This window comes from Chiloscyllium punctatum, chromosome 46 (genome assembly GCF_047496795.1).
Source record: "Chiloscyllium punctatum isolate Juve2018m chromosome 46, sChiPun1.3, whole genome shotgun sequence".
NCBI lineage: Eukaryota > Metazoa > Chordata > Chondrichthyes > Orectolobiformes > Hemiscylliidae > Chiloscyllium > Chiloscyllium punctatum.
Genome location: NC_092784.1, coordinates 54,572,568 through 54,597,413, shown reverse-complemented (window position 1 = coordinate 54,597,413; position 24,846 = coordinate 54,572,568). Strand labels below are relative to the sequence as shown.

The 24,846-nt window shown below is 41.9% G+C and overlaps 2 protein-coding genes across 3 annotated transcripts in view; one reads left to right on the top strand and one right to left on the bottom strand.

The window, feature by feature from the left end:
* Positions 1-21,709, bottom strand: part of kri1 (KRI1 homolog) — a 33,784-nt gene extending 12,075 nt beyond the window's left edge. Inside the window, exons 1-10 of one of the 2 annotated variants that reach the window (XM_072564256.1) lie at positions 21,586-21,709; positions 20,872-20,945; positions 17,801-17,906; positions 16,620-16,716; positions 15,554-15,605; positions 14,862-14,911; positions 13,739-13,838; positions 12,718-12,795; positions 9,097-9,209; positions 1,840-1,972 (exon numbers count right to left, since the gene is read on the bottom strand). In XM_072564256.1, the coding sequence (XP_072420357.1) occupies positions 1,840-1,972; positions 9,097-9,209; positions 12,718-12,795; positions 13,739-13,838; positions 14,862-14,911; positions 15,554-15,605; positions 16,620-16,716; positions 17,801-17,906; positions 20,872-20,945; positions 21,586-21,682 (900 nt within the window). In that variant the 5' untranslated portion in view covers positions 21,683-21,709. Of the gene's footprint in view, positions 1-1,839; positions 1,973-9,096; positions 9,210-12,717; positions 12,796-13,738; positions 13,839-14,861; positions 14,912-15,553; positions 15,606-16,619; positions 16,717-17,800; positions 17,907-20,871; positions 20,946-21,501; positions 21,564-21,585 lie in introns of those variants that run through there. The other variant, XM_072564257.1, reaches the window with a different exon arrangement.
* A 72-nt stretch (positions 21,710-21,781) lies between these two features.
* The window catches only part of LOC140468068 (uncharacterized), an 83,936-nt gene continuing 80,871 nt past the window's right edge, over positions 21,782-24,846 (top strand). The window contains exon 1 of the mRNA XM_072564254.1: positions 21,782-21,844. The gene's annotated coding sequence lies outside the window, so the exon portion shown is untranslated. The remainder of the gene's footprint in view (positions 21,845-24,846) is intronic.

The following is a 24,846-nucleotide window of genomic DNA, read 5'->3' as shown; positions in this document are numbered from 1 at the left end:
CCTTCCCCCCCCCACTGCTCCTTCCCCCCCCCCCACTGCCCCTTCCCCCCCCCAACCCTCACTGCTCCTTCCCCCCACCCCACTGCTCCTTCCCCCCCCCAACCCCCACTGCTCCTTCCCCCCCCCAACCCCCACTGCTCCTTCCCCCCCCAACCCCCACTGCTCCTTACCCCCCCCCCACCACCACTGCTCCTTCCCCCCCCCACCACCACTGCTCCTTCCCCCCCCCACCACCACTGCTCCTTCCCCCCCCCACCACCACTGCTCCTTCCCCCCCCCACCACCACCACTGCTCCTTCCCCCCCCCACCACCACCACTGCTCCTTCCCCCCCCCACCACCACCACTGCTCCTTCCCCCCCCCACCACCACCACTGCTCCTTCCCCCCCCCCACCACCACCGCTCCTTCCCCCCCCCCACCACCACCGCTCCTTCCCCCCCCCCACCACCACCGCTCCTTCCCCCCCCCCACCACCACCGCTCCTTCCCCCCCCCCACCACCACCGCTCCTTCCCCCCCCCCACCACCACCACTGCTCCTTCCCCCCCCCCACCACCACCACTGCTCCTTCCCCCCCCCCACCACCACCACTGCTCCTTCCCCCCCCCCACCACCACCACTGCTCCTTCCCCCCCCCCACCACCACCACTGCTCCTTCCCCCCCCCCAACCCTCACTGCTCCTTCCCCCCCCCAACCCCCACTGCTCCTTCCCCCCCCCAACCCCCACTGCTCCTTCCCCCCCCCCACCACCACCGCTCCTTCCCCCCCCCCACCACCACCGCTCCTTCCCCCCCCCCACCACCACCGCTCCTTCCCCCCCCCCACCACCACCACTGCTCCTTCCCCCCCCCCACCACCACCACTGCTCCTTCCCCCCCCCCACCACCACCACTGCTCCTTCCCCCCCCCCACCACCACCACTGCTCCTTCCCCCCCCCCAACCCTCACTGCTCCTTCCCCCCCCCAACCCCCACTGCTCCTTCCCCCCCCCAACCCCCACTGCTCCTTCCCCCCCCCAACCCCCACTGCTCCTTCCCCCCCCCCCCAACCCCCACTGCTCCTTCCCCCCCCACCCCCACCCCCACTGCTCCTTCCCCCCCCACCCCCACCCCCACTGCTCCTTCCCCCCCCCACCCCCACCCCCACTGCTCCTTCCCCCCCCCACCCCCACCCCCACTGCTCCTTCCCCCCCCCACCCCCACCCCCACTGCTCCTTCCCCCCCCACCCCCACCCCCACTGCTCCTTCCCCCCCCCCACTGCTCCTTCCCCCCCCCACCACCACCACCACATAATATCACAAGGACAAACATAGCACCCAATCTCCATTGTCTGACAGTGGCACTCTGACACCTTTTTTTTCTGCGGGTCACATATATAAATTTAGGTATTTTGCCCCACTCCCCACCCTCACCTGCCAGTGATTTCCTGAAGGCATTCAAACATTCCATGTGTGTAACATGTCAGAAGGCATCTGGCCTGTGATCTCTGGATAGCTGAGGGTGTTGTATGCTGGCTGATAATTCAACAGCTAAACCTGAACCTGTCCTGACCAAACATTGCTCTTGGGTGGAGTGACTGGACAGTAAGCAGAGACAGGGACCCTTGTCAATCCTCCCTCCTAGTATGTCCCCATCGACCCCCTCTACAAGAGGGTGCTAAACCCAACTTTGTAGCCCCTTCCACTACCTGGGAGTAGTTTGGGTTTAAACAGTGAGTTCAGCAGAACCATGTGTGAAGGTGGGGCTTTAATCTATAAATAAAAGAACAGCTGTTCACAACCGAGACTAATGAGTCGAAAGACAAAATGCTATCTTTAGACAAACAGTAATATACTCACAAATTCTGCATCAGGTTCTTCAAATCTGAAGTTATATTTTCTTTCAAAGTCTTCCTGTTTCCTCAGAAATAGTTCCCCATCATCTTCGGAGTCATCCACTTCATCCTGGACAATCTCATCATAAGTTGGAATTCTTCAGGACCATGACAAGGAAACAATAAAGCAGCTATGAGCTTGCATCAACGTGTCTAAAATGGCAAGGAATGTCTACAAATGTCTGTAGGATTACGACAACAGAAATCCGATTATTACACGCACGAATGCCATGTGCAATCATATCAGCAATCAAGCAAGGGCATCTTATTCTTCCCCTCCTCCAGGCCTGCTAACAATGGTTAAGGCAAAAAAAAACACAAGATACACTTTTTAAAAAAAAATTCATCCATGGAATGAGGGCACTGCTGGCTGGTCAGCATTTATTACCTATCCTTAATTTCAGAATCAACCACATTGCTGTGGGTCTGGAGTCACATGTAGGCTAGACCAGGTAAGGGTCTCAGTTTCCTTCTCTAAAAGGACATTAATGAACTAGATGAGTTTTTCTGACAATCGACAATGGATTTATGGTCACCACCAGATATTTAATTCCAGATTCTTTGTTCCTGAATTCAAATTCCGCCATCTGCCATGACAGGATTCAAACCCAGAACTTTATCTGGGTTTCTGGATCAACACAGAGAAAGTGATGACTGCAGATGCTGCAGAGTCAGAGACGAAAAAGTGTGGAGCTGGAGAAGGAAAGGTCAGGCAGCATCTGAGGAACAGGAGAGTCGACATTTCGGGCATAAGCCCATCATCATGATTCCTAATGAAGGGCTTATGCCCAAAATGTCAACTCTCCTGTGCCTTTCCAGCACCACACATTTAGTTTCTGGACCAACAGTCCAGCGATAATATCCCTAGGCCACTGCCTCCCAATTGCACTGCAGTGGACCCTAGCAGTGCACACAGCTAGGAAGGGGAGGAAGAGAGAGCAAATATTTGCAGTGGCAGATTACACAAACACTCTGGGTCGAAACCTATACCAGGTGGATGAGTTGACCCTTTCCCTCTGTTGTCATAAGCATTCTAGATGAGGTGAGCTTGGACAGCCTCAATGCAATTCCTCATTGAAAATAACATGTCACTGAGTAGTTAGAATTTTCTCCTTGTTTTAATTGCCAATACTAATTCAATGCAGAGAGTTGTTTGTTTGACAATTTCTCCATTCTTAAAGTTGACCCCTCTTTGTTGGGATACAACTGTACATGTGCAAACATCCTCTGTTGTAGACCTAGCTTTGTTTATTGGCAAGCTGCCTGATTGCTTTGTGAGGCATTTACAGAACTCCATATGAATATGACTTAACAAGGAGACCAAAAAATATCACCATGGCTTTTTCCAATTATCCCATTCCTCTCATCTCACTCAAACCGAAGACAACTCAGACTTGACTCAATAGGTAAAATATTACCATACTTTCTTTTTAAATTCAATTTTTCTGCATCTGTCTTGAACACACCTACTTTTAACTGCACTGACAATCAACTGGTAACTCATCCAAATGACTACAGGAGTGTTGGGCAAATAAGTGACTACTGAATCCTGGAGGACACATGTCAAGTCCAGCCTTGTTCTCACGGTCAGTTTGTGAGGTGGCAATGAACAGAAATTGTGAAAATTCCATGCAAAAATAAAATTATATTTTACCTCAAAAAAGTTTCCTTGAGCTGTTCTCGACTTAGGATAAGGAGACATGACCTGAAGATGCCCCATTCAGGTCTCGGCTATCAAAAAATAAATCTATAAATCTTGCTGATGCAAGGGAAGGAAAATAAAAATGAGGGGAAAAATAAAAACTGGAGACCATCAATAAAATAGTCACCAGGAAATTGAACAGGGACTTTGGGAATAATCAGAGCATGGCAAGAATGTGGAATTCACTACCACCCAGAAGTGACTGAGGAAAATAGTACATACACATTTAAGGGGAGGCTGGATACTCATGCGGGAGAAGGGAATAGAAGGGTATACTGACAGATAAGCAAAGATCAGGAAAATGCTTGAGTGGAGCATAGAATAAACCATGGATAGGCTGGACATAAATAAACTGCTTATATTTGGCAATAATCACCCCATGTAACATTTAAATGAACAGCATGCAGCCAGCACTAACATATCTTGAAATTGTCAGTTATTAAAAGCTTCCATTTTGAGATAGTCAAGAACTGGAAGCTTAACAGGTCATTTCCTCTGCAAATCAAATGAACGCAGATTGTTCTGTCTTGATTACTGCCCAAATAAGATTAGCTAACTCATTGTGGGGTGCAGTGAATAGCGTCCCCAGCTCTGGGCTAGATGTTCCAGGTTTCAGTCTCCACCAGAACTCACTGGCCATAGAAGGAGCATTTACAAACTAGTTAGGTGAGCCAATAGCCAGCATGTGAATCCTTCCACCACCTCCCCACTGATCCCCAAAGGGGAAAAAGGTGTGTGAAGATACAATAAGAACAACATATAATGAATTGAATGAGGCATGGTGTTAGTCTATGCAGGGAGTAGCATAACAGCTAGTGAACATATCGATCAAACCGAAGATTTATACATTGGCTTGGCGGATTGGTGTTGATAACGTACATTTATATAGCACCTTTAATACAGGCATTTCACAAGGGTATTTATCAGATGAAATCTGACACAGACTCACATTAGGATGGTTAACCAAAAGTTCAAGTTGAAGATTATCAAAAGGCGACAGAGGTTTAGGGAGGGGATGCCAATGCTTAGCAGGTGAAGACATGGCCACCAGTGATGGAGTGGTAAAAACTGGGAGAGCGCATCAGGCTAAAACTGGAGGATTAGAGAAGTGCAAGACCAATGCCATATTCACCTGCAGCAGCAGGGAATGTGGGAGGGACATCAAAAGAAGTTTGCACAGGATGTTTTAGACCCAATGTAGAGGCAGCCTGGAGGGGGTGAAAAAAAGTTTTTAATATATATAATATTTTTTTAAAATAACAACTTCATAATTCCACTTCATTGCCATTTGAAAGGTCATGTTCTCATGACATACATGACTGGAATTAGCCACTGGGATTTTTACACCAGCAGCCTTATGTGTCCAGACCCTCCCCTTGCCTGGGTTAAGGGAATTCTGCTTTTTGAGGGTAATTGTAATATTTTAATTTTTAGAACGGTTTCAAAATTCCTGCTTGTCATTAGCTCACATTTCATTGGTCAAAGCTTCTAAAGACAAATCTTTGGAAATGGCCAATCAGCTCACAGCAGAATAGTTTTCTAACCCTCCCCCTGACCTGGGGCAACCTGGCGACACTTTGAGAGGGGAAAAAAGGCAATTTAGTTAACATTTTCACAAAAAAAAGACAACTGGTTTCATAATTCCTGCTCACCCTTCAGTTGCACTTAATTGGCTGAGCCAATTGACATTCTACCTGAGGGATTAGCCAATCAGGTTTCGACAGCAACGGCAATTTATTATAACACACGTCAGAGCAGCCAATCAACGCTTGAAAAGAAAGTTGAGAGCTGGGATCATTAAACGGTCATCACTCTGTCAGGCAACACTGTATCAGGGTTAAACACATCACTTACCAGCAGATGGCTGACCTACCAGTGCCCTGACCTTGACATATAACAGTTCACCCAGAGTTACAAATAGGATTCCTGCAGCTCTTGAGTGTAAGTTACAACCATGGTGACAGGGAGGCAGCCACTCGACCATTTCCCTCCAATTTGAGTGAACCATGTATCTGAAATCAATCCACCCAACCTTGCTTGCACAACCCTCAATGCCACTGGCCTAACAAATACCTATCTAATTCCACAGCTTTCTGAGGGAGATGTACAGATTTCTTCCAGACTTGATGCACCCTGGGTATCATCCCTGAATGGACAAGCTCAAAATTCAAGGCTTTTCCTCTTGGTTTTCCATTTTAAATCATGCTTACATTTTAGCTTGTAAAGGTGAGGAGCAAAAGGCAGGTTTTCTTTGTACGGATGGGGGGTGGAATGAAAAAAAGTGAGGAAATTGGGGCAATACAGGAAATGCATTGGGAATTATTCAAATACAAATAAAAAAGTCTACTTCCTCTTTTTCAACTCCCCTGTCTCCCTTAACGTCAAATATTACTGGCCCAGTTGCACAAGGTAATATTTCAATCAAATGGCCATTCTCATGTACAAGGCCCGTGAATTTCAACTTGCTATTCAGCTGTTAGAGGCATCAAGTTCACAGACAAGCATTCTTGCCACAACATTTTCGGTGAAGGGGTTTTGTACATAGTGACTGACAGCAGGAACCGTGGCTAGCAGGTTTAGCCTCCTGAGCCACAGTTCAATTTTACTGTATCATTTCTTCACAAGATCACTTGAAAGTTATAAAAATATTTCAATCACAGAGAAGCACAAATGAATATTTATGTGCTCCCAGGACACCCCACAATCACATGCATACTGAGACCCCCAAAAGTCACATGCAGACACTCCCAGAGTATCCTACACACACTCACTTCCCTCCCTGAGAACACCTCCTAAAATCGCTGTCACACACACTACAAATATAATTTAATACTGGCCACTTTTATTTCGTAAAGCTTTATTATGTCTCATCATGGCTAAAAGCATTTCATATGTTGAGAGTCACCAAAGGTCAATGACTCCATTAGAGACAACCATGCAATCATTTAGCTGTCACCTCACCAGACTATGAAAATATGATTAGAGTGATGGCCTTTTGTGTACACAACGACATATTTCAGTTACTTTTTTTAAAAAAATGAATCTATGCTTGAGTTTACATTATAAAGTGTGAAGCCTCCACACTGCAGGAAAGACAAGGTCTCTTTTCTCTCTATGTAGTGAAGAAACCAAAGCCTACAAAAAATAAAAATATTCTCTTCTACTCAGTTATTGTAAGTTGTTGCTCCTAATCAGTAAATGAAATACTTTAGAATTGGAGTACAAATTGCCTCGAGCCCTCTGGAAAGAAATGAAACAATCTAGAAAGAAGAACGTCTGACAACAGAAAGCCTTGGGGGGGGCAAATAGAATAGCTCATCAACTCCTGTGGACTGGGGCTACTGAACAGTGTTTCTTCAGTATCTTTTCCTCTATCCATAACACACTTTGTTTGCTTGTGTCGAAGAGTTTATAATTCATATTTTTCTTTTCCTGGAGTTAAGATTGAATTATTAGTGAAAAATCCTTCTCAAGTGCACAAACCCGGTCAGTATTTTTCGTTAACCAGAGCCCATGAGGCAGGTAAACTGGGGACTCTGACTACTTCAATTAAATCTTGATCTTTTGTGACAACCCAGGGAGTACTGAGGCTCAACTATGAGGATACATTACTAAAGTGGGTCATGACACTTACCTCATCCCCATTGTCAAGACCATTCAGGATCTTATATACTTCAATCAAGTCACCCCTCACTCTTCTAAACTTCAATGGAAGCAAGCCTAGCTTGTCCAAACTTTCACCATGAGACGCACTCCTCATTCTAGGCAGAAGTCTAATAAATCCCTTAGAATCGCATCAAACACATTTACACACTTCCTGAAATAAGGAGTCCAAAACTGCATACAGCATTTGAAGTGTGGCCTCAGTACTTTCCTGCATACCTAACACATAACATCTTTATTTTTATGTTCATCTTCAAATATAGCATTCCATTAGCTTCATTAATTACTTGATATACCTGCACAGTAACATTTTGTGACTCATGAACAAGAGCATCTAGATCCCTTTGCATCTCAGAATTCTGCAGACTTTCACCATTTAAGTAAAAATGCTTCTTTTTTAGTCTTGTTGCCAACTTCACATTTTATTACATTACTTCCATGTGCCTGAATTTTTCCCACTCACTCACTAAGGGCTTATACCCAAAACGTCGATTCTCCTGCTCCTTGGATGCTGCCTGACCTGCTCCACACCACACCAGCACCACAATCTCGACACTCACTCAACCTACCTTTATATGCCTTCATTCCCTTTTCGTCCTCTTCATAACAATACTTGCATGCCTTAATTTGTGCCATCTGCAAATTTAGCTCCTAAGTTTTTGCGCATTATCCAAGTTATTGATATGCATTGTAAAAAGATTAGAGACCACTGCAGGACTCAATTCCTCAGCCTCAGCTCCTGCAATTGTGACTTCTTTTGCATTTCCAATTTTAACCACCATTGGAGGCCAAGCTTTCAATTGCCTTGGCTCCAAACTCTAGACTTCCCTTCTCTGCATCTTTTTCCAACTCATTTTACAACTATAAGACTCTTCTTAAAATCTATCGCTTGGACCAGACTTCGAGTCATCTGACCCAATGTCTTGATGTCTCAAATTTGTTTTGTAACATTCCTATGAAATGGCTTAAAACAGTTCATTGTGCTTTGGGGCGGCACGCTGGCTCAGTGGTTAGCATTGTTGCCTCACAGCACCAGGGACCCAGGTTCAATTCTAGCCTCAGGCGACTGTTTGTGTGGAGTTTGCACATTCTCCCTGTGTCTGCATGGGTTTCCCTCGGGTGCTCTGGTTTCCTCCCACAGTCGAAAGATGAGCAGATCAGATGAATTGGCCATGCTAAATTGCCCATAGTGTTAGGTGCATTAGTCAGAGGGAAACGGGTCTGGGTGGGTTACTCTTCGGAGGGTCAGTGTGGACTTGTTGGGCCAAAGGGCCTGTTTCCACACTGTAGGGAATTTAATCTAATCTAAAAAAGGTGCTACATAAATACAAGTTATCATTATACAAATGCAAGGTTCGTTTTTGAAGCATTACGAGTAATCTTTGCCAAATTTCGAACTACACTCATCACCTTTTTGGTCAAAGCAACCCCCAAATAAACATTCTTGAGTTTTACTTTGCAAACACTGTATAATGTACAGTAACAAAAAACAATCACTGCTGATATTCAATTTTAAATGGACTGAAACAGGATAGTGCAATAAAAACAGTTGATTGCGTCCAAAGTTCTTCTTTTCAGTTACGCTAAGGAAGCCATTAAATCATTCCAATAAATACCTTGGCTGGAACATAAACACAGTCACGCACTATTGCTACAAGGCACAATTATACCCCCCAAGAGGGACAGGGCATCGAGAGGAGGAACCTTTTCATTTTTATAGTATTAAAAGAAATCCAATTAAATAATTAAAGCAGATTGATAGGCAATAGATGCTGGTACAGACAGACAGTGAAGCTCACATCCCATGTTTGAATAACAACAATTATTTGAACATGGCTACTTAAAAATGTATCTTACCTCTCTTCGTCCTCCTCCTCTTCCTCAAGATATCTTTTATTGAGAATATAGTCCCGGAGAAACCTCTCCCCTTCTTCCAACTGAGGATCATTCCAATAATCCCTCAGATATTGCTGCATCACAAAAAACAACGATAATCAGTGATGGAAATATTGACAAGCTGCACTCAAACAGTTAAAAATATATAAGAGGAGTGCCAGAGCTAGGAAACAGATTTAAAATATCATCACTCTGGATTCCTAATCTCTGCTATATGGGTTAGGGAAAGGGAAGCAACACAGACAGGACACCTCTCTCAAAAAAGGTATGAAAACGTCAGGAAAGTTGTTGCACAATTCCTACTACAGGCCATTAAACCCTCACATCACACTATTGCATTTCAGCAGCCTTATCATTCAGTGACCAACAGGACTATAACTATCTGAACACAACCTGGTGCTGCCTAGAATAAATGCAGAATTCCGTCTCAAGGTACTATTTTTGGTGATAGACTCTTAAAAATCAAATGTGCTTATAGTTGAAAGTGATTCTTTTTAAATGAAGGAAAGATAGTTTAAAAGTATATATCTCTTCAACAGCCATAGTGCACTAGCCATTGACTTAGTTTAAGGTAACTCAAAGAACAGGTTACTAGTTAATGAGAGGGTGATCAGAGAAGACTCCAAACCCACGCTGGAGACATAAAACTTAATTCAGAACTTATGCAACAGAGCACATTGGAGTTAAGGAATACATTAAGTGAAAGGCAAAGAAATCACTTCACTGAATCCAAGTCTGCGGAATAATATATGGTGCAACATTTACAATCAATCCTGAATGTCTGCACATTAAATTACATCGTGTGCAGTGTGATAGGCTATTCAAGTACTATAGCCTGGCATCAAAAGATTCACAAATGTGGTTTTCAGTTGGATCTAGGTAGCACCTTTCCTGGTGCCCCAAGTGCTATTATGTGCTTAATAGAGAAAACTCAAGAGACAGACTGCTTTATATTTCTGATCTAGCCAATTTACAAGGATTTTGTTTTTATAAATTATAAAATAGTTTACATTAAATTAAAATGAGGAAATACATTACAAATATTACTGATAGTAGTCACCATATGCTGATTCATAAATCTTATAGTGCTTTTAATGTAGAAAAATATCCCAAGCTGCTTGTCAGACGTAAGAGCTAAGGAATTATTTTGGACTACCTGATAGGTCAGTGGAGCTCAAGACTACCATCCCAACAGCATCCACATCCAGAGGATCATTAGGCACTATTTCCAGCACATCCAGTGAGATGCCACCACCAGACAATATCCCCTACCCTTCCCTGTCCGCCTTCCTCAGGGACTGTTCCCTCCGGGCCACCTGGTCCACTCTGCCTTCACTCCCAACACGCCCCCACCGCCTCACAGCACTTGCCGTTGCAACACAGAAGGTGTAACACCAGCATTTCACCTGCACTTCACACAATCTAGTCTATTGCATTTGCTGCTCACAATGTGGTCTCCTCTAAATTGGGGAAATGAAGAATAGACTGGGTGACCACTGTATAGAATGCTTGCGTTCTGTCCACACAAAAACAAAAAGACCCTGAGCTTCCAGTTGCCTGCCGCTTCACCACCCCACCCTGTTCCCTGGCCAACATCTGTGTCTCAGGCTTGCTGCAGTGCTCCACTGAAGCTCAGCACAAGCTGGAAGAACAGCACCTCATTGTCCACTCGGGGACCCTGCAGCCTTCTGGATTCAATATGGAGTTCAACAACTTTAGGGCTTGAGCTCTCCCATATCCTTACCCTAATCCCCATAAACCTGGCCTTGCTATCACAGTCTGCTTTTACACACCAACCACTGTTAACCATTAACAGTTCCCATTAATACCTATTCACCCTCCTATAGATCGTTATCCACTGCTTTGTCTGTCCAACTGTTCTTTTCTCTCTTTCTCTCTCTCTCTCTCCCCCCCCCCCTTTCCCCCCCTCCCCCAAACGCCCTATCTTTCAAACCCGCTGTGCTTTTCCAGCAATTTCTATTTTTGGAGCTCAATATTAGTTCATGTAAAGTAAGCTGTTCACTCAAAGGTTTCATGTGGTCCATGGCCTATACTTTGTGTCATTACTATTTTATAAAAAAGTTAGTTGTTTCATCAAAAACCTTAAACAAAATTGCTACTCTTCTATATCACCCAGTGAAGAAATATTCAAATGGAAATAGCTTATTTTTAAAATTAGTTAATTCTGAGGATCACTGGTTTTCAGACAGAATTATACTGGAGCCTCATTACAAGCTTAACATTTGGCCTGAGCATTGACAAAGCCCTCCATCAGCTGGTAATATGCTCAGATGTGGTAAGCCAATAATACTTGCTGACATCAAGAAATCTTTTGTTTCTGAATAACAGCCAATCTAACCAGTCATTAAAGCATAAGGAAATGCAAACTCTGGCAATGCTAGCAAATGCAGAGTCAAGAAATGGAACACACTCATGAGACTAAAAAACTTCCATGCCCTGCAAATTGTGGAAAATCACACTGATATTATTTCTGCTTTATACAGAGTAATTTCAGAGAGCTTTGGGCTATGACTAGCTACACACAACTTCATGCAAAATGTTGCTGTATTGCTACATTAAAAACTGAAATTTTCAATACCAACTTCCTCCATTCCTAGAAGCCTCGACTTTGGCCATTGTGACTGCTAGTACTCAATAGTGTCTTTCTTTGCATGAAAATCCATATCAGATACTTACATGTGCTCACTTTATAGCAGGGGTCACTGATGTTGAACCAAAACTGGTATCATAGAATCTGTGCAGTGTGGAAGCAGGCCATTTGGCCATTGAGTCCACATGGACCCCCCACAGAGCAGCCCATCCAGAGCCACCCCAGTGCTTTATCCCAGTATCCTTGCATTCCCATGGCTCATCCACCTAGCCTGCATATCTCTGGACACCATGGGCAATTTAGCATGGCCAAACCAGACAACATGATATGCTGGCTGCTTTCTTCCCCAGTTACAGCTGAGATACTATGATTAGTTAAACACTGTCTCAGTCAGCATCACCTAACAAGGCACTAAATTTGAAATATTTGCTTGGTATGCACTACACCAGTTAATACGTTTGTTCGTTGAAACAGTCATACCACTAAAGCGTCAGGTAATGACTACCCCCCCCAAGGAAAAAAGAACCTAACCAGCTCTTCTTACATTCAATGGCAAAAATAGTCCTGAAACCATTCCTGAAGAAGGGCTCATGCCCGAAACGTCGATTCTCCCGCTCCTTGGATGCTGCCTGACCTGCTGCACTTTTCCAGCAACACATTGTCAGCTCTGAAACCATCAACCCCACCTTGAACATCTGGTGGTAAATGTTATCTACAAACTTAACCGAACCAGACACATGAACACTGTGGTTACAAGAATGGATCAGAGGCAGGGTAGTCTGCATTAGATAAATAATCTCTTAACTCTCTCAAAATGTAAAGACATAAGTGAGCACTGAGACAACCATGCATTCCGCCAAACCAGTTTAAATATTGTAAAAATGTAATGTAAATAAGTTAAATTATATACATGCATAGCAGTCTCAAGTCTACTTACACCAAGTTGTGGTAACTGAATAGAAGGTACCTACTATATCTTGCAATTCCTCCTTTACTTGTAAATCATTTTGTCCTTTCAGCCAGTTAATGTAGGACTCCTCCTCTTTTTCCTTTGAGAACAGAAGAGTGATAGATCTTAATCATTGGCTACATTAATAGTCACAGTTCACAAACTTTCCAACTGCATTGCCATGAAAAGGAAATGAAAACGTGGAGAAGGAAATTAAACAAGGGAGCTGGAGCTCGCGATGTTTCTGAAGCAATAGACCCAACTAATATTGAGCTTTAAGTAACAGAAGGTGAGTTTTCTCTCTTGAAAAGTTTGTCCCCGGCCCATCATCAGTTATAACTTATAAATTGAGAAAGCCTAATTTTAAAAGCATGGTTGGAAACAGTCCATGTTGCTAAGTAACCAATGTTAATAATGAATATTCAAATCACATGGGTTTTGTAGTCAAAGTTGAGAGTATTATAGAGTCATACAGCACAGAAACATTTACAAACAGAAAAGATTGCTGGGTTTCTACTCATTTCAGTGTTTCTCCTTTTGTTGCAATGTTACATGGACAATATGTAATGATAATGTATCTCACGTATTTTGACATAATACATGCAAAAATGTGGAATCACTGCAATTTATAGGGATACTGCAACAATAAAAAATTTATAAAGAAGAGTGCCAGAAATACTCAGCTGGTCAGGTAGCATTTGTGGAGACAGAAACAGAGTTAATGTTTTGAATCCAACATGAAGGAAAGTCACATCTTTGACATTTCTCCTTCATATTGGACTCAAAACGTTAATTTTGTTTCTCTCCCTACAGATGCCACCAGACTTGCTGAGTACATTTAATGCTTTTTGTTTTTGTCTCAAGTTTTGAGCATACATAATATGCTTTTATAATAAAATGTGGAACTGAGCAATAAAGTCAGTCTCTTGCCACACAAAAAGATCTACTCGTGCGATGATATGCATCACCCAAACTTATCATCGTTCCTATACAATGGATCCTGCACAGACACCAGGAAAGGAGAATAAAAATGTTAAAGTCACCTTCTCCTCTTCAGATTTTACTCGTGGTTTCAACAAACCAAAGCCACCATCACTTCCACTGTCACCATCTTCATCGCTGTCTTCAACAAACTTACGAAAACTAGAGAAAAGTACAGTAGAGTCAAGAAAAAGCTAGGCAAAAGAAAAAAAAAAGTGTAATTTCAAGGTAAATGAGTGACATGACAAGGTGCCACACAATCTTTTCTCTCTGATCTCTTCCAGAATGCAGCTGGAAGGGTTACGGTCCCTGGCATCTCAAAGAGTCATAACTGGGTCATATCAACTCCCTTTCCACATCACTGCTTAAGGAGTCAACCAGCTTTCTCTGCTGTAGTTCAACAGCCCCTGGAGTACTGTACAGTTAGCAGACTCAGTTTAACATCTCACCTGAAAGTCAACAACTTTGTCAGTGTTAATAGTTCCTCAGCACTGCACTGAGTGTCATTCTAGAGTTTTGGGGTCAGGCTTCTATAATAGGGCTTGAATCCACAACTTTCTGACTCATGAGGTGAAAATGCTATCAATTGAGCCACAGCTGAAACTGAGGCAGAAACAATTCAGGTTCAGAACATAATTTCTCAAAATTGATGCCAAAGCTCTCGGTAGTGGCAGATGTTGACAACAAGAGATGATGTGCTAGGGAAGAAGTCATGGGAAAATCAGTCATACATCAACAGTTAGTTAACTTCCTCAAGTCTACCACATGAGATAGAATTATTTGATGTTTGGGGAAAACAGAGGATAATCATGGCCAGATTTCTAAAGTAGTCTTGACTAACTTTACATAATAGTTTGAAGAAATATCACAGAGGTCAGATTAAGAAAATGACACCAAATTGTGCTTATATAAGTATCCAATAAAGTATCAAACAGATGACTTCTTTCAGGAAAATGGCATTTGGTACTTGGAATGAAGAGTTATGTAGCCACGTGGACAGGACGATGGTCAGACCAACAAGTAGGGATAAAAGTAGGTACTTGGACTGGAAAATGCAACTGGGTGGACACGGAGGAGTTGCACCAAAGGATTTGTTTCTGTTTTATATGACTGTTTGAACTAGAAAAATTCAATACTGAATTAAAAAGCAGTGCTTATCCCAAGAACCAGATCCCATAAACTTACTTTTCTCTCAGTTGTTTCTGTTCCTCCATATAAGTAGGGGATGTCACTCTCTGAAACAAGACCAAACAACACCTGTTACTTTCCAAGAAGTCTTATTTGTAGACATCTTTAGAATAATGGTTCTCAGAGACTCCTTCAGATGCCTGGAACAACAAAGGCGGAGGGAAACATTACTGGCATGCTCACTGGAACATATTCCAGCTTTACAAGATATTAGAACTTGCTTTACCAAACTAATCAGCTTCCATGTTGGCCTGGAGGGTAAAGGTATAAATATGTGAAATGGTAGTGACTAAGTGAACACAGGCTTGGATGCAAGAAGTCTGTGCTTAATTAATTGACTTCAGTGGGAAAAATGACAGAGTCATGGAAATATCGGACAGATTTACCGGCTCAACTAGGATTCTCACTCCTGGATAACTATCTCAGATAGCCGGCTAATTTATATACAGTGTTATTAACACTTTGAAAGTCACTGATAATATCAAAATGGTAGCCAGCATCTCTCATCCTTCCACCATGGTCACACCATATCAGAGGGGTAAGCTAACCATAATGGTGAAAGGAATGTACAAAAACAACCCATAAAAAGAATGCACACTATCTCCTGCCTCTCAAAGCTCAGACCACTCCTACCAACAGTAATTTGACTCAATTACACATGGCAATATAATAACTTATGATACTCCTACCTCAATTTTAGCACTTAACCCCTCTTCATCACTCTCTTCATCTTCATATTTCCTTTGTAATAAAAATAAATCCATTTAGAGAAGAGAAAGAAATGTGCTTGCTATCCATGTCTTACTCAAATATAATGTTGAAACCTGACATCCACTGAAACCTGTGTGAACTGAACATTCAAACCTCCTTCAATGAAGGAGTTCATCCCAGGTTTGAATACCGTAATCAGAGAGGGGGTGATGTAATGGTAATGACATAGGAATGCTTCACCAGACCTTGTTCCTGAGATTGTGGGACTGTCCTATGAAAATAGATTGGGCAAACTGGATTTGTACTTTCTAGAGTTTCAAAGAGTGACAGACTATCTCATTGAAACTTAGAAAATATTAAAAGGGATAGACGGGGTTGATGCAATCTAATATTCCCCCTGGTTGGGGAAGCCTCGAACCAGGGGTATATTTTAAAATTAAGGGGAATGCCACTTTGGTTCAAGATGAGGATAAATATTTTACAAATCTGAAATTAAAAAAAGCTAGCCATCAATGACAGTGAGGTGAAGCCATAATAAACTGTTGTAAAATTCCATCCTGTTCACAAATGATTTTTAGGGAAAGAAATCTGCCATCCTTACTTAGTTTGGCATATCGTTGACTCCAGACTAACAGTAGTTTAATTGACATGTTTAACTACTCTCTGAAATGGCCCAGCAAGCCAGTTAAATACAGTGTTTGACTTTGCCATTGATGTCATCATCCCACAAGAGAATGAACAAGGATGTAAAACAGCAGATGGACAAAAGGTGGATGAAATTCCACAAATAACATAAAAACAAGAGAACCACCTGTTTCTTTCCCTTAAACTGACAGGAATGCAAATGTTTGCAACATTTTTAAAAACATTTCATAAATGTCCATGTAAAGGATGGACACTCCACCCCAACAAATAGACTCAAGCATCAGCCATGGCTTTGAATGAAAGAGCTGCAAGATTGCAGCTAGAACAAAACAGGCTTTAATACAGAAAATCCTGTTATAGATCCTACATTTCTTGACATGTTCACCAAATATTACATACCCCTCCTTCTCAAGAATGACCTTCCTTTCATAATCCTTCAGGTACATTGGTTTCTCCTTTTTCTTTGCAGCAGTCTCATCATCGTTTTGGCTGGATTCTGTTAATAGAAGATTTGAGAGGCTTCCTTTAGTAGCTGTACATCCTTGCCCAGTTTTCCCTCGTCTTCACCTACTTCTGACCCAATTGATACCAAGTATTCCTAAAATGAAACCATACCGGAAATCTAAAGTGGAAAAACAATGTCTGACATGTACAACCAGTTTGCCTATGGTTAAAAAAAGAGAAACAGGGTAATAATTTGGGGTGAGATGTTATCAAAACAAAGCATCTCACGTCGCTGGAAGCACACTTACCACTCTGTTTTAGATGTACACAAACCTGTTTAATGCCTAGAGGAACTTTCCATTGTTAGATAAATGCAACCAGGTGCCCAGGTGCATAGCTCAACCAAATTCTTGGCACTTGGTTGCCAGTGATACTTTATTATTTTGGGAACCACATGCAGGTGTAGTGAAAACATGTTACTGATTCTTAAATTGATATTCAGGATAACCATCATTTTTATAGGTTCCATAGGTTTAGTCAGATTTGGTGCAGTGTTAGCACTCTCTCAGAGAGTCATGGGCTCAAGTCCCACTCCAGGATTTGAGCACCTAATCAGAGCTGACATTGCTGTATTGTGCTGGAGGAGTGCTCGATGGGCAAAGATGTCATCTTTTGGATGAGAAGTTACTCCAAGGCCCAATCTTAAATGAATGAAAGAACCCATAAATGAAAGGTTTACATCCTCAGCACTATGATGCTGACACAGCTCAAAGGTTAGCCATAATGGTGGAACAAAGGATGCAGAGAGACTAGGACTCAAGGATCTTTAGAGGATTGCGAGACAGGAGGAAATAATAAAAATAGGAAGGAAAAAGCCACAGCATGATTAATATATTAAAATTAATGTTCCAATTTGCCTGGAAACCAATGTACATTAGGATGCACAAGTGCTATAGTACAACAGCAGGTAAAGAGCTGTGCCATAAATTGACTTAAATTCATCAGCGGACAAGGGAGGCAAGGGTTAGAAAACATTGCCACCACCAAACAATCCGATATTCACCACCATTATGGCACTCAAGGCTGTCCAACACAAACTGACATCCCAGTACTAGTCAAATCACACTAACTCATACCTTCCACGGAGTAAAACTGAGCATCTTTTTGATAGATTTTGGGATCCTTCTTCTTCAATAAAGATAATGTCTTGTAGAATTCCATGTCCAATTTGGGATCAGTTTCCTTTTAAAGAAACACAAAGAAATCTAAGCATCAATGATGTATGAGGAATGAAAATTAGTGGTCTGACACATTGATTTGACCTGGCTTCCAAAATCAGTAATCGCTTCACAGATGTGGAAAGAAATCCTGCTGGTAGAACAACGTGGATTAGAAACTGGCAATTTGAGAATTATTTTGTTTGTAGGTCATTTACTTGGCAAAAACAAAACTCGCCCAATTTTAGTTACTTTCCCAACCTTTTCTCTTTCATGCCTAATTTTAGACAGCAAGATGAGCCCTTTCTGGGAAAGGCCCTGGGGAATGAACTGAATTGGAAACTGACAATTGGCACATAATCTGCTAGTTTTGCAAAGCTAAGGTATAAGGAAGTTTTGAAGTTTCATGCTATCTACAGCCAGCATAGTTATTCTGACTAGCCAACTTGTTCAATCTCCAAAAATAAGGTTAGATATTTACCTCTTGTTTACCCTTTCGTGGATAGTTACCTCAAAGCTACCTGACAGATCCATCACCCCTGAATTTACAAAGATTATTTACAGTTCTGACACCCTTTTGTTTAATGACGAATGTGATTTTGAGGAGAAAACAAAAACTCAATTATATTTGGTATTTAATATTGTAAAACATCCTAAGATATTTCATTGGAGCATCGGCAAACAAGAATCTGGAACTAAGGGTCTAATAGTAACCATGAAACCATTGCCAACTGTCAAAAGAAACCCATCTGGTCCTTCCCTGGTCAGGCCTTCATATCACCTCAGACCCATAGCAATGTGGTTGACTCATAACTACTCCCTGGACAATTAAGAATGGGCAATAAATGTTGGCTTAGCCAGAGACACCCACATCTCATGAGTAAATAAAAAATATTTGACATTCAGCCATACAAGTACGTGATTTGGTGGATAATCAAACACCTGGTCAAAAAGATAGGTTTTAAGGAATGTCTTAAAGGAATGAGAGGGGTAGAGAGGCAGAAAGAAGGCACAACTACCAATAAGGGAATAATGAAAAGTATGGCTAAGCAACAGGGCAGAATTGGAGAAAGACAGAGCTCAGAGAGAGTTGCAGGACCAGAGAAAGTTAGAAGTTGAGAATTTCTAAATCAAACTGTCAGACTGGAGGTCAATGCCCATCTGCAAGCAGAGGTGATATGTGATCAGGATTCGATGCCATGCCTTTGTCTGTCCTGACAGATACTAAAGCATTCCATGGTACTAACAGATGATGACCAGGCAATTTCCTTTCCCTTGTCTCATAACAACTCCCGCCAATTCTAAATTGGTTGTCAGCGTAATTTATCACACATACTGGAATATTTAGCAAATGCATTCTAGCTGCCAAATCATGTCTATTGTTAAACACTGTTGGGAGTTTTGCAAATGCAGGCTGGTCGGATACAATCAGTACCTCATTGGTTGAAAATAGAAAAAGGAATATGCTGTTTGATATAATCCATCAGTCCCTGGGACATACAGTCCCATCTCTATCATTACACTGACATGAAATTTCATATACCACATTACGTATGAGAGAGGTAACTTTTTTTTTGGCTTGGCAGCAAAATCCTGTTAATTGTTAACATTATTTGTGTTGCTACTGCACAGTGGCAGTATAAAACAGCTAGTTTCACCTGTTAGAGAGTCAGAGTCACACAGCATCGAAACAGACGCTTCAGTCCAAACCATAATCACAAATTAAACTAGTCCCACCTACCTATGCTTGGCCTATATCTCTCCAACATTTACTATTCATGTACTTACCTTAAACGCTTTCTAAACATTCTAACTGCAGTTATATCCACCAGCTCCGCTGGAAGTTCAAACCACTCTTTAAAAAAATTCTCTTGCATGCCTTTTTAAAATCTCCCTCCTCTCACCTTAAAAATATGCCCCCTAGTTTTCAAATCTCCCAATCTAGGGAAAAGACACTTGCCATTCATTCATTCATTCAATCTATTTATACTGCTCAGGATTTTATAAAACTCTATAACATCACCTTTCAACCTTCTATGCTCCAGTGAAGAGACCCCACTTATTGGTGGGACTAGATTGGGTTGGGATATCTGGTTGGCATGGACAAGTTGGACCGAAGCGTCTGTTTTCATGTTGTACATCTCTGACTATCCAGTCTCTCCTTATAACTCAAACTCTTCAGTCCCAGCAACATCCTGCTAAATCTCTTCTAAAACCTCTCCAGCTTAATAATATCCTCTTATAACAAGGTGACCAGAACTGGACATAGTACTCCAGAAGACATCTCTCCAGCATCCTGTACAACCTCAACATAACATCTCAACTCCCATAGTCAAAGGTCTGAACAATGGAGGCAAGCTAAATGTCTTCTTAACCACCTTACCTATGTGTGATGCATACTTCAAAGAATTATGTACCTAAACCCTTGGTCTCTCTATTCTACAACACTGCCCAAGGCCTCACTTTTAAATGTATAAGTCTTGTCTTTGTTTTACCAAAATGTAATAGCTCACATTCATTCAAATTAAATTCCATTTGCCATCTTCAACTCATTAACCCAATTGATCAAGATCTCTTTGCAATCTTGGATAACTTCTTCACTATCCACTAATCCTAATGTCATCAGCAAATTTATTAACCATGCTTTCTATATTCACATCTAAATCATTTATATAAATGACAAACAAATGTGGACCCAGCACGATCCCTGTGGAATACCGCAGGACTCACATCTCCAGTCCAAAAAAACAACCTTCCATCATTCTTTGTCTCCTGTTGTTCAGCCAATTTTGTATCAATTGGCAAGCTCACCCTGAATTCCATGTTGCTCAAATTTATTTTTGCAAGGTAATCTGAAATGAACTGTAGGTGACAGCTTTAGGCTCATTTTTAGGTTTGATACGAGAGCAACATACAGCACCAAATGGTCTGATTAGGATAGCGATCATCTCTGATGCAACCCTACCTCAGTGAAAGTGCAGCATACTCACCACTTCACTGTCGTCATCAGATTCAGAGCTGGAACTCTCTTCTTCATCTGCCCTATCTCCATAGCGATCCTTCACTGAAAATCAAAGAAAAGTTCCAAGACATTTTGTTTTTGCAATGGCCATGACTAAAATTCTGATAGCATAAAGTACCTTCCACTTATCCTACTCCTTTACACTCAGCATTACCAAGGTATAAATCATATGTACACATAAAAAGAGAAATATATGCATATGAACTCAAAATATAATTAACATACAAGTATTAACTATGTATAACACAACATATTTTGAATACACATAAATGCATTTTGAATCTGCATCAAAACATCTTAGTAAAATATTATAAATTATTTTCTAAGTATTTGACAGACATATTTCTACTGTTACATGATTATTTATTTATCTCTATTATCAAGCTTAGTTTTATATAAACCCAATTTTTTGCACGCGTGGGTTAAATAAGTAGATTAAAAAAACATCTAACATTCTCACTGCTAATTTAGCTCGACTACAGAGATAGACCACGCACTTAGTTTTATTATTTTCATCGATATTTTACGGCATGATGTTGAATATTTTCAATGGTAAATAGGTGAGGCCTAGTCCAACAGGCTTCATGCTGCCACCAACCTCTAAATAAAAGGCAAACATGCGCACACAGACCAGATCAAATCAAATCAAGCCGCTTCCTCTCTCGCCCTTTGGTGTACTCACGCCGTTGCAGCTCTTCCTTCTGTCGGTACTTCTCATACTTGCCGGCGAAACGCCGGTTGATTTGTAGCTGCGAGCCGTCCTCCATCACCGTTGCCATGCACAGCCGGCCGACCCCTGCCGGGCATAACCGGTCAAAGGTCAGAGGCCACGCTCCATCTCCCACCAATCACCGGCCGGAGAGGTCACGTGACTGAGACCCCCCCCTCCCTTCCCTCAATGACAAGAATAGACCAAGTTCTTCACTGTGTACATAGCAAAGGTAAGTTAGTTCAGAACATAAATTCTCGGCTAAGTTCTTAAGTTTTACTTTACCCATGTAAAGCTCGGTTTTGCAAACTGATGCCATATCTTCCCCCCCCCCTAAGATGTTCATCCCAAGTATTCATGTGGTAGTGTCCCTGCCTCTGAGCCAGGAGGTCTGGGGTTCAGGTCCCACCTGCTGCACAAAGTATGTACTGTGGGACCATCTTTGTTGCAGTTTGATACAGACAATATGTTCACTGTTAGGGCTTTTGTGATGCAGTGGCAGTGCCCCTACCTTTGGACCAGGAAGCCTGGATTCAAGTCTCTGCACTGCTCAGAGATGTGTAACGACAGGGATGTGATTTGAAAATATCCTTCAGGGCTCTTGCGGCACAGTGGTATAGTGATAGTGCCCTACCTCTGATCTTAAAGGCCTGAATTCAAGCCCTACTTGCTTCAGCTGTGTATCTTAACATGTTTGAATTTGATTATTTTAAAAATGTTGATTCAGAAGGTTCTTGTGGTGCAGTGGTAGTGTCCTTACCTTTGAGCCTAGAGACCTGGTTCAAGTTCCACCTGCTCCAGAGAGTAATGCCATCTCTGAAAGGGTTGGTTATTCTTTAAAATCATGTTCATCCTTAAATGTTTCCCTGCCACAAGCAACCAGTACCTTGCATTTACGGTCCTATTGACTTTTTATTCATTCTTGGGATATGTGTTGCTGACAAACAATGTCTGTATTATTAATATTACATATGTTAATGTTATATTGTGAATGGTATATATAAGTAAAGGGCATACATTATTGATAGCCTGATCAGAAATGTTGTGGCTCTCCTCTGAGGCAGGAGGGAGTTGAAGCCAGACCATCTGGCTTAAAGGTAGGGTCATACCAATGCACTGCAAGAGCCCTCTAAGTACCAGAGCTTAGGTCAAACGTGCTGACCAATTGCACAAAGCCTACTGTTTGCAGGCAGTCTCCCACCTAAGTACTAACTGGTCCTGAATATGCTCAACTTTCGCAATCAGACAAGGTCAGACGATAGACTTGCATTTATATAGTTGCTTGCATAATCGTCAGATGCCCCAAACCACTTTATGGCCAATTAATTGTTTTTGAAGAGTTGGCCTGTTGTGATGTAGAACATGTGACAGCTAATGATATTTATGCAATACTTGTTCTCGTTTGTAATAACTTATTGGACCACTTCAAAGGGCAGCTAAAATGTGAAATTGAGGTGTTGTAGTCCCTCTTCAATAATAGCGTACAATCATTGCATAACATAGAAAAAGAAAGTATTGCATTTAGGTAATGCTTTTCACAACTACCAAGTGTCTCAGTGCTTTACAGCCATTGAAATACATAGAAAACAGGAGGAGCAGTGGGAAACTCAACCTTTGAGCCTACTCTGCCATTCATTATGGCAGATTTTCGAAGAGTAGATACTGTTAAAATGTAGAAATCATAGCAGCTAACGTGTATACGATAAGCTCCCAAAAACAGCAATGCAATAACAGCTGGATAATTTGTTTTTCGTGATATTGGTTGTGGGATAAATATCAACCAGGTTAGTGGGAAGTCTTCTGCTCTTCTTTGAAATAGAACCATGGGATGTTTTGCATTCTCCTGTGAGAGCAAGTATCAAAAGATGGATCATTTGATTATAAATGAACATAGAACAGTACAGCACAGTACATGCTCTTCAGCCCATGATGCTGTGCTGAGCATTTATCTTAATCTAAAATCAACCTAACCCACACACCCCTCAATTTACTGCCATGTACATGCTTGTCTAGCAGTCGCTTAAATGAACCTAATGTCTCTGACTCTACCACCACCACTGGCAGTGCATTCCATACACCCACCACTGTCTGCATAAAGAACCTACCTCTGACATCTCCCCTATACCTTCCTCCAACCACCTTAAAATTATGACCCCTCATGACAGCCATTTCTGCTCTGGAGGAAAGTCTCTAGCTATCTGATATATCTATGCCTCTCATTATCTTGTACACCTCAGTCAAGTCACCTCCCTTCTTCTCTCCAGTGTGAAAAGCAAGAGCTCACGCAACTTCTGTTCATAAAAACATGTAAAGGTGAAAATTTATGATTGAACAAGCTTATTTACACAATAAGTTGACAACCAGAAATTGAACTGCAAGTAGGGATTGAGTAGATTCAATCTGTGTTTTGTTTTAATCAAAGTTAAACTTAATAGCTCAAAGTGGAGTAAGACTTTTTTCAGTTTTTATTTAAGAACACCACTCTGTTTTAATGTTAGGCTCAACTTTGAAAAGAAGCATCCCTGCGTGGAGTATATGTCGGTGCTGGTGTAATGTAGTTCACTCCATCCGAATTGCTTTGGCAATTTACATGCATGTTGTAGTCTGGAGCTATGAATAATGATGGTTGAGACTCCAATGCTCATTCCATCACAAGGCTGACCAGCAGTCTCTCTCACTCTTACTTTTTGCCATTGACGTGTGTTGGACGGATTTAAAAATTGTTATTCAAATGTTTGGCTGTGTCATGAAACCACATTCCTTGCCCAACAACAAAATATTGGGAACATAATCACTGAATGCTTCCTGTTGTTATAGCCATTCCTTGTTTGAATCCACGATTGAAGGTCCTATAATAACCCACCAGAAAGCAGAGAAGTAACTTACCTCAGTATTGGCTGTGGAGATTGTGCCGTTTCTGCTGAGGGCCTTGAGCCCCATTGACATCAAGGAATCCATTGCATTTTTTTTTTCTTCACCCGTGTCTCACTAGATTGAGTTTTTTGAAGAAGTAGTGAAAAGAATTGATGAGGGCACAGCAGTGGATATGATCCATATGGACATCAGTGAGAAGTTTGATAAGGTTTCTCATGGTAGACTGGTTAGCAAGGTTAGAGCATATGGAATAGAGGGAGAACTAGCTATTTGGATACAGAGCTGGCTCAAAGGTAGAGGTTGCTTTCCAGACTAGAGGCCAGTGACCAGCGGTGTGCCAATATGGTTGGTCCTGGAATT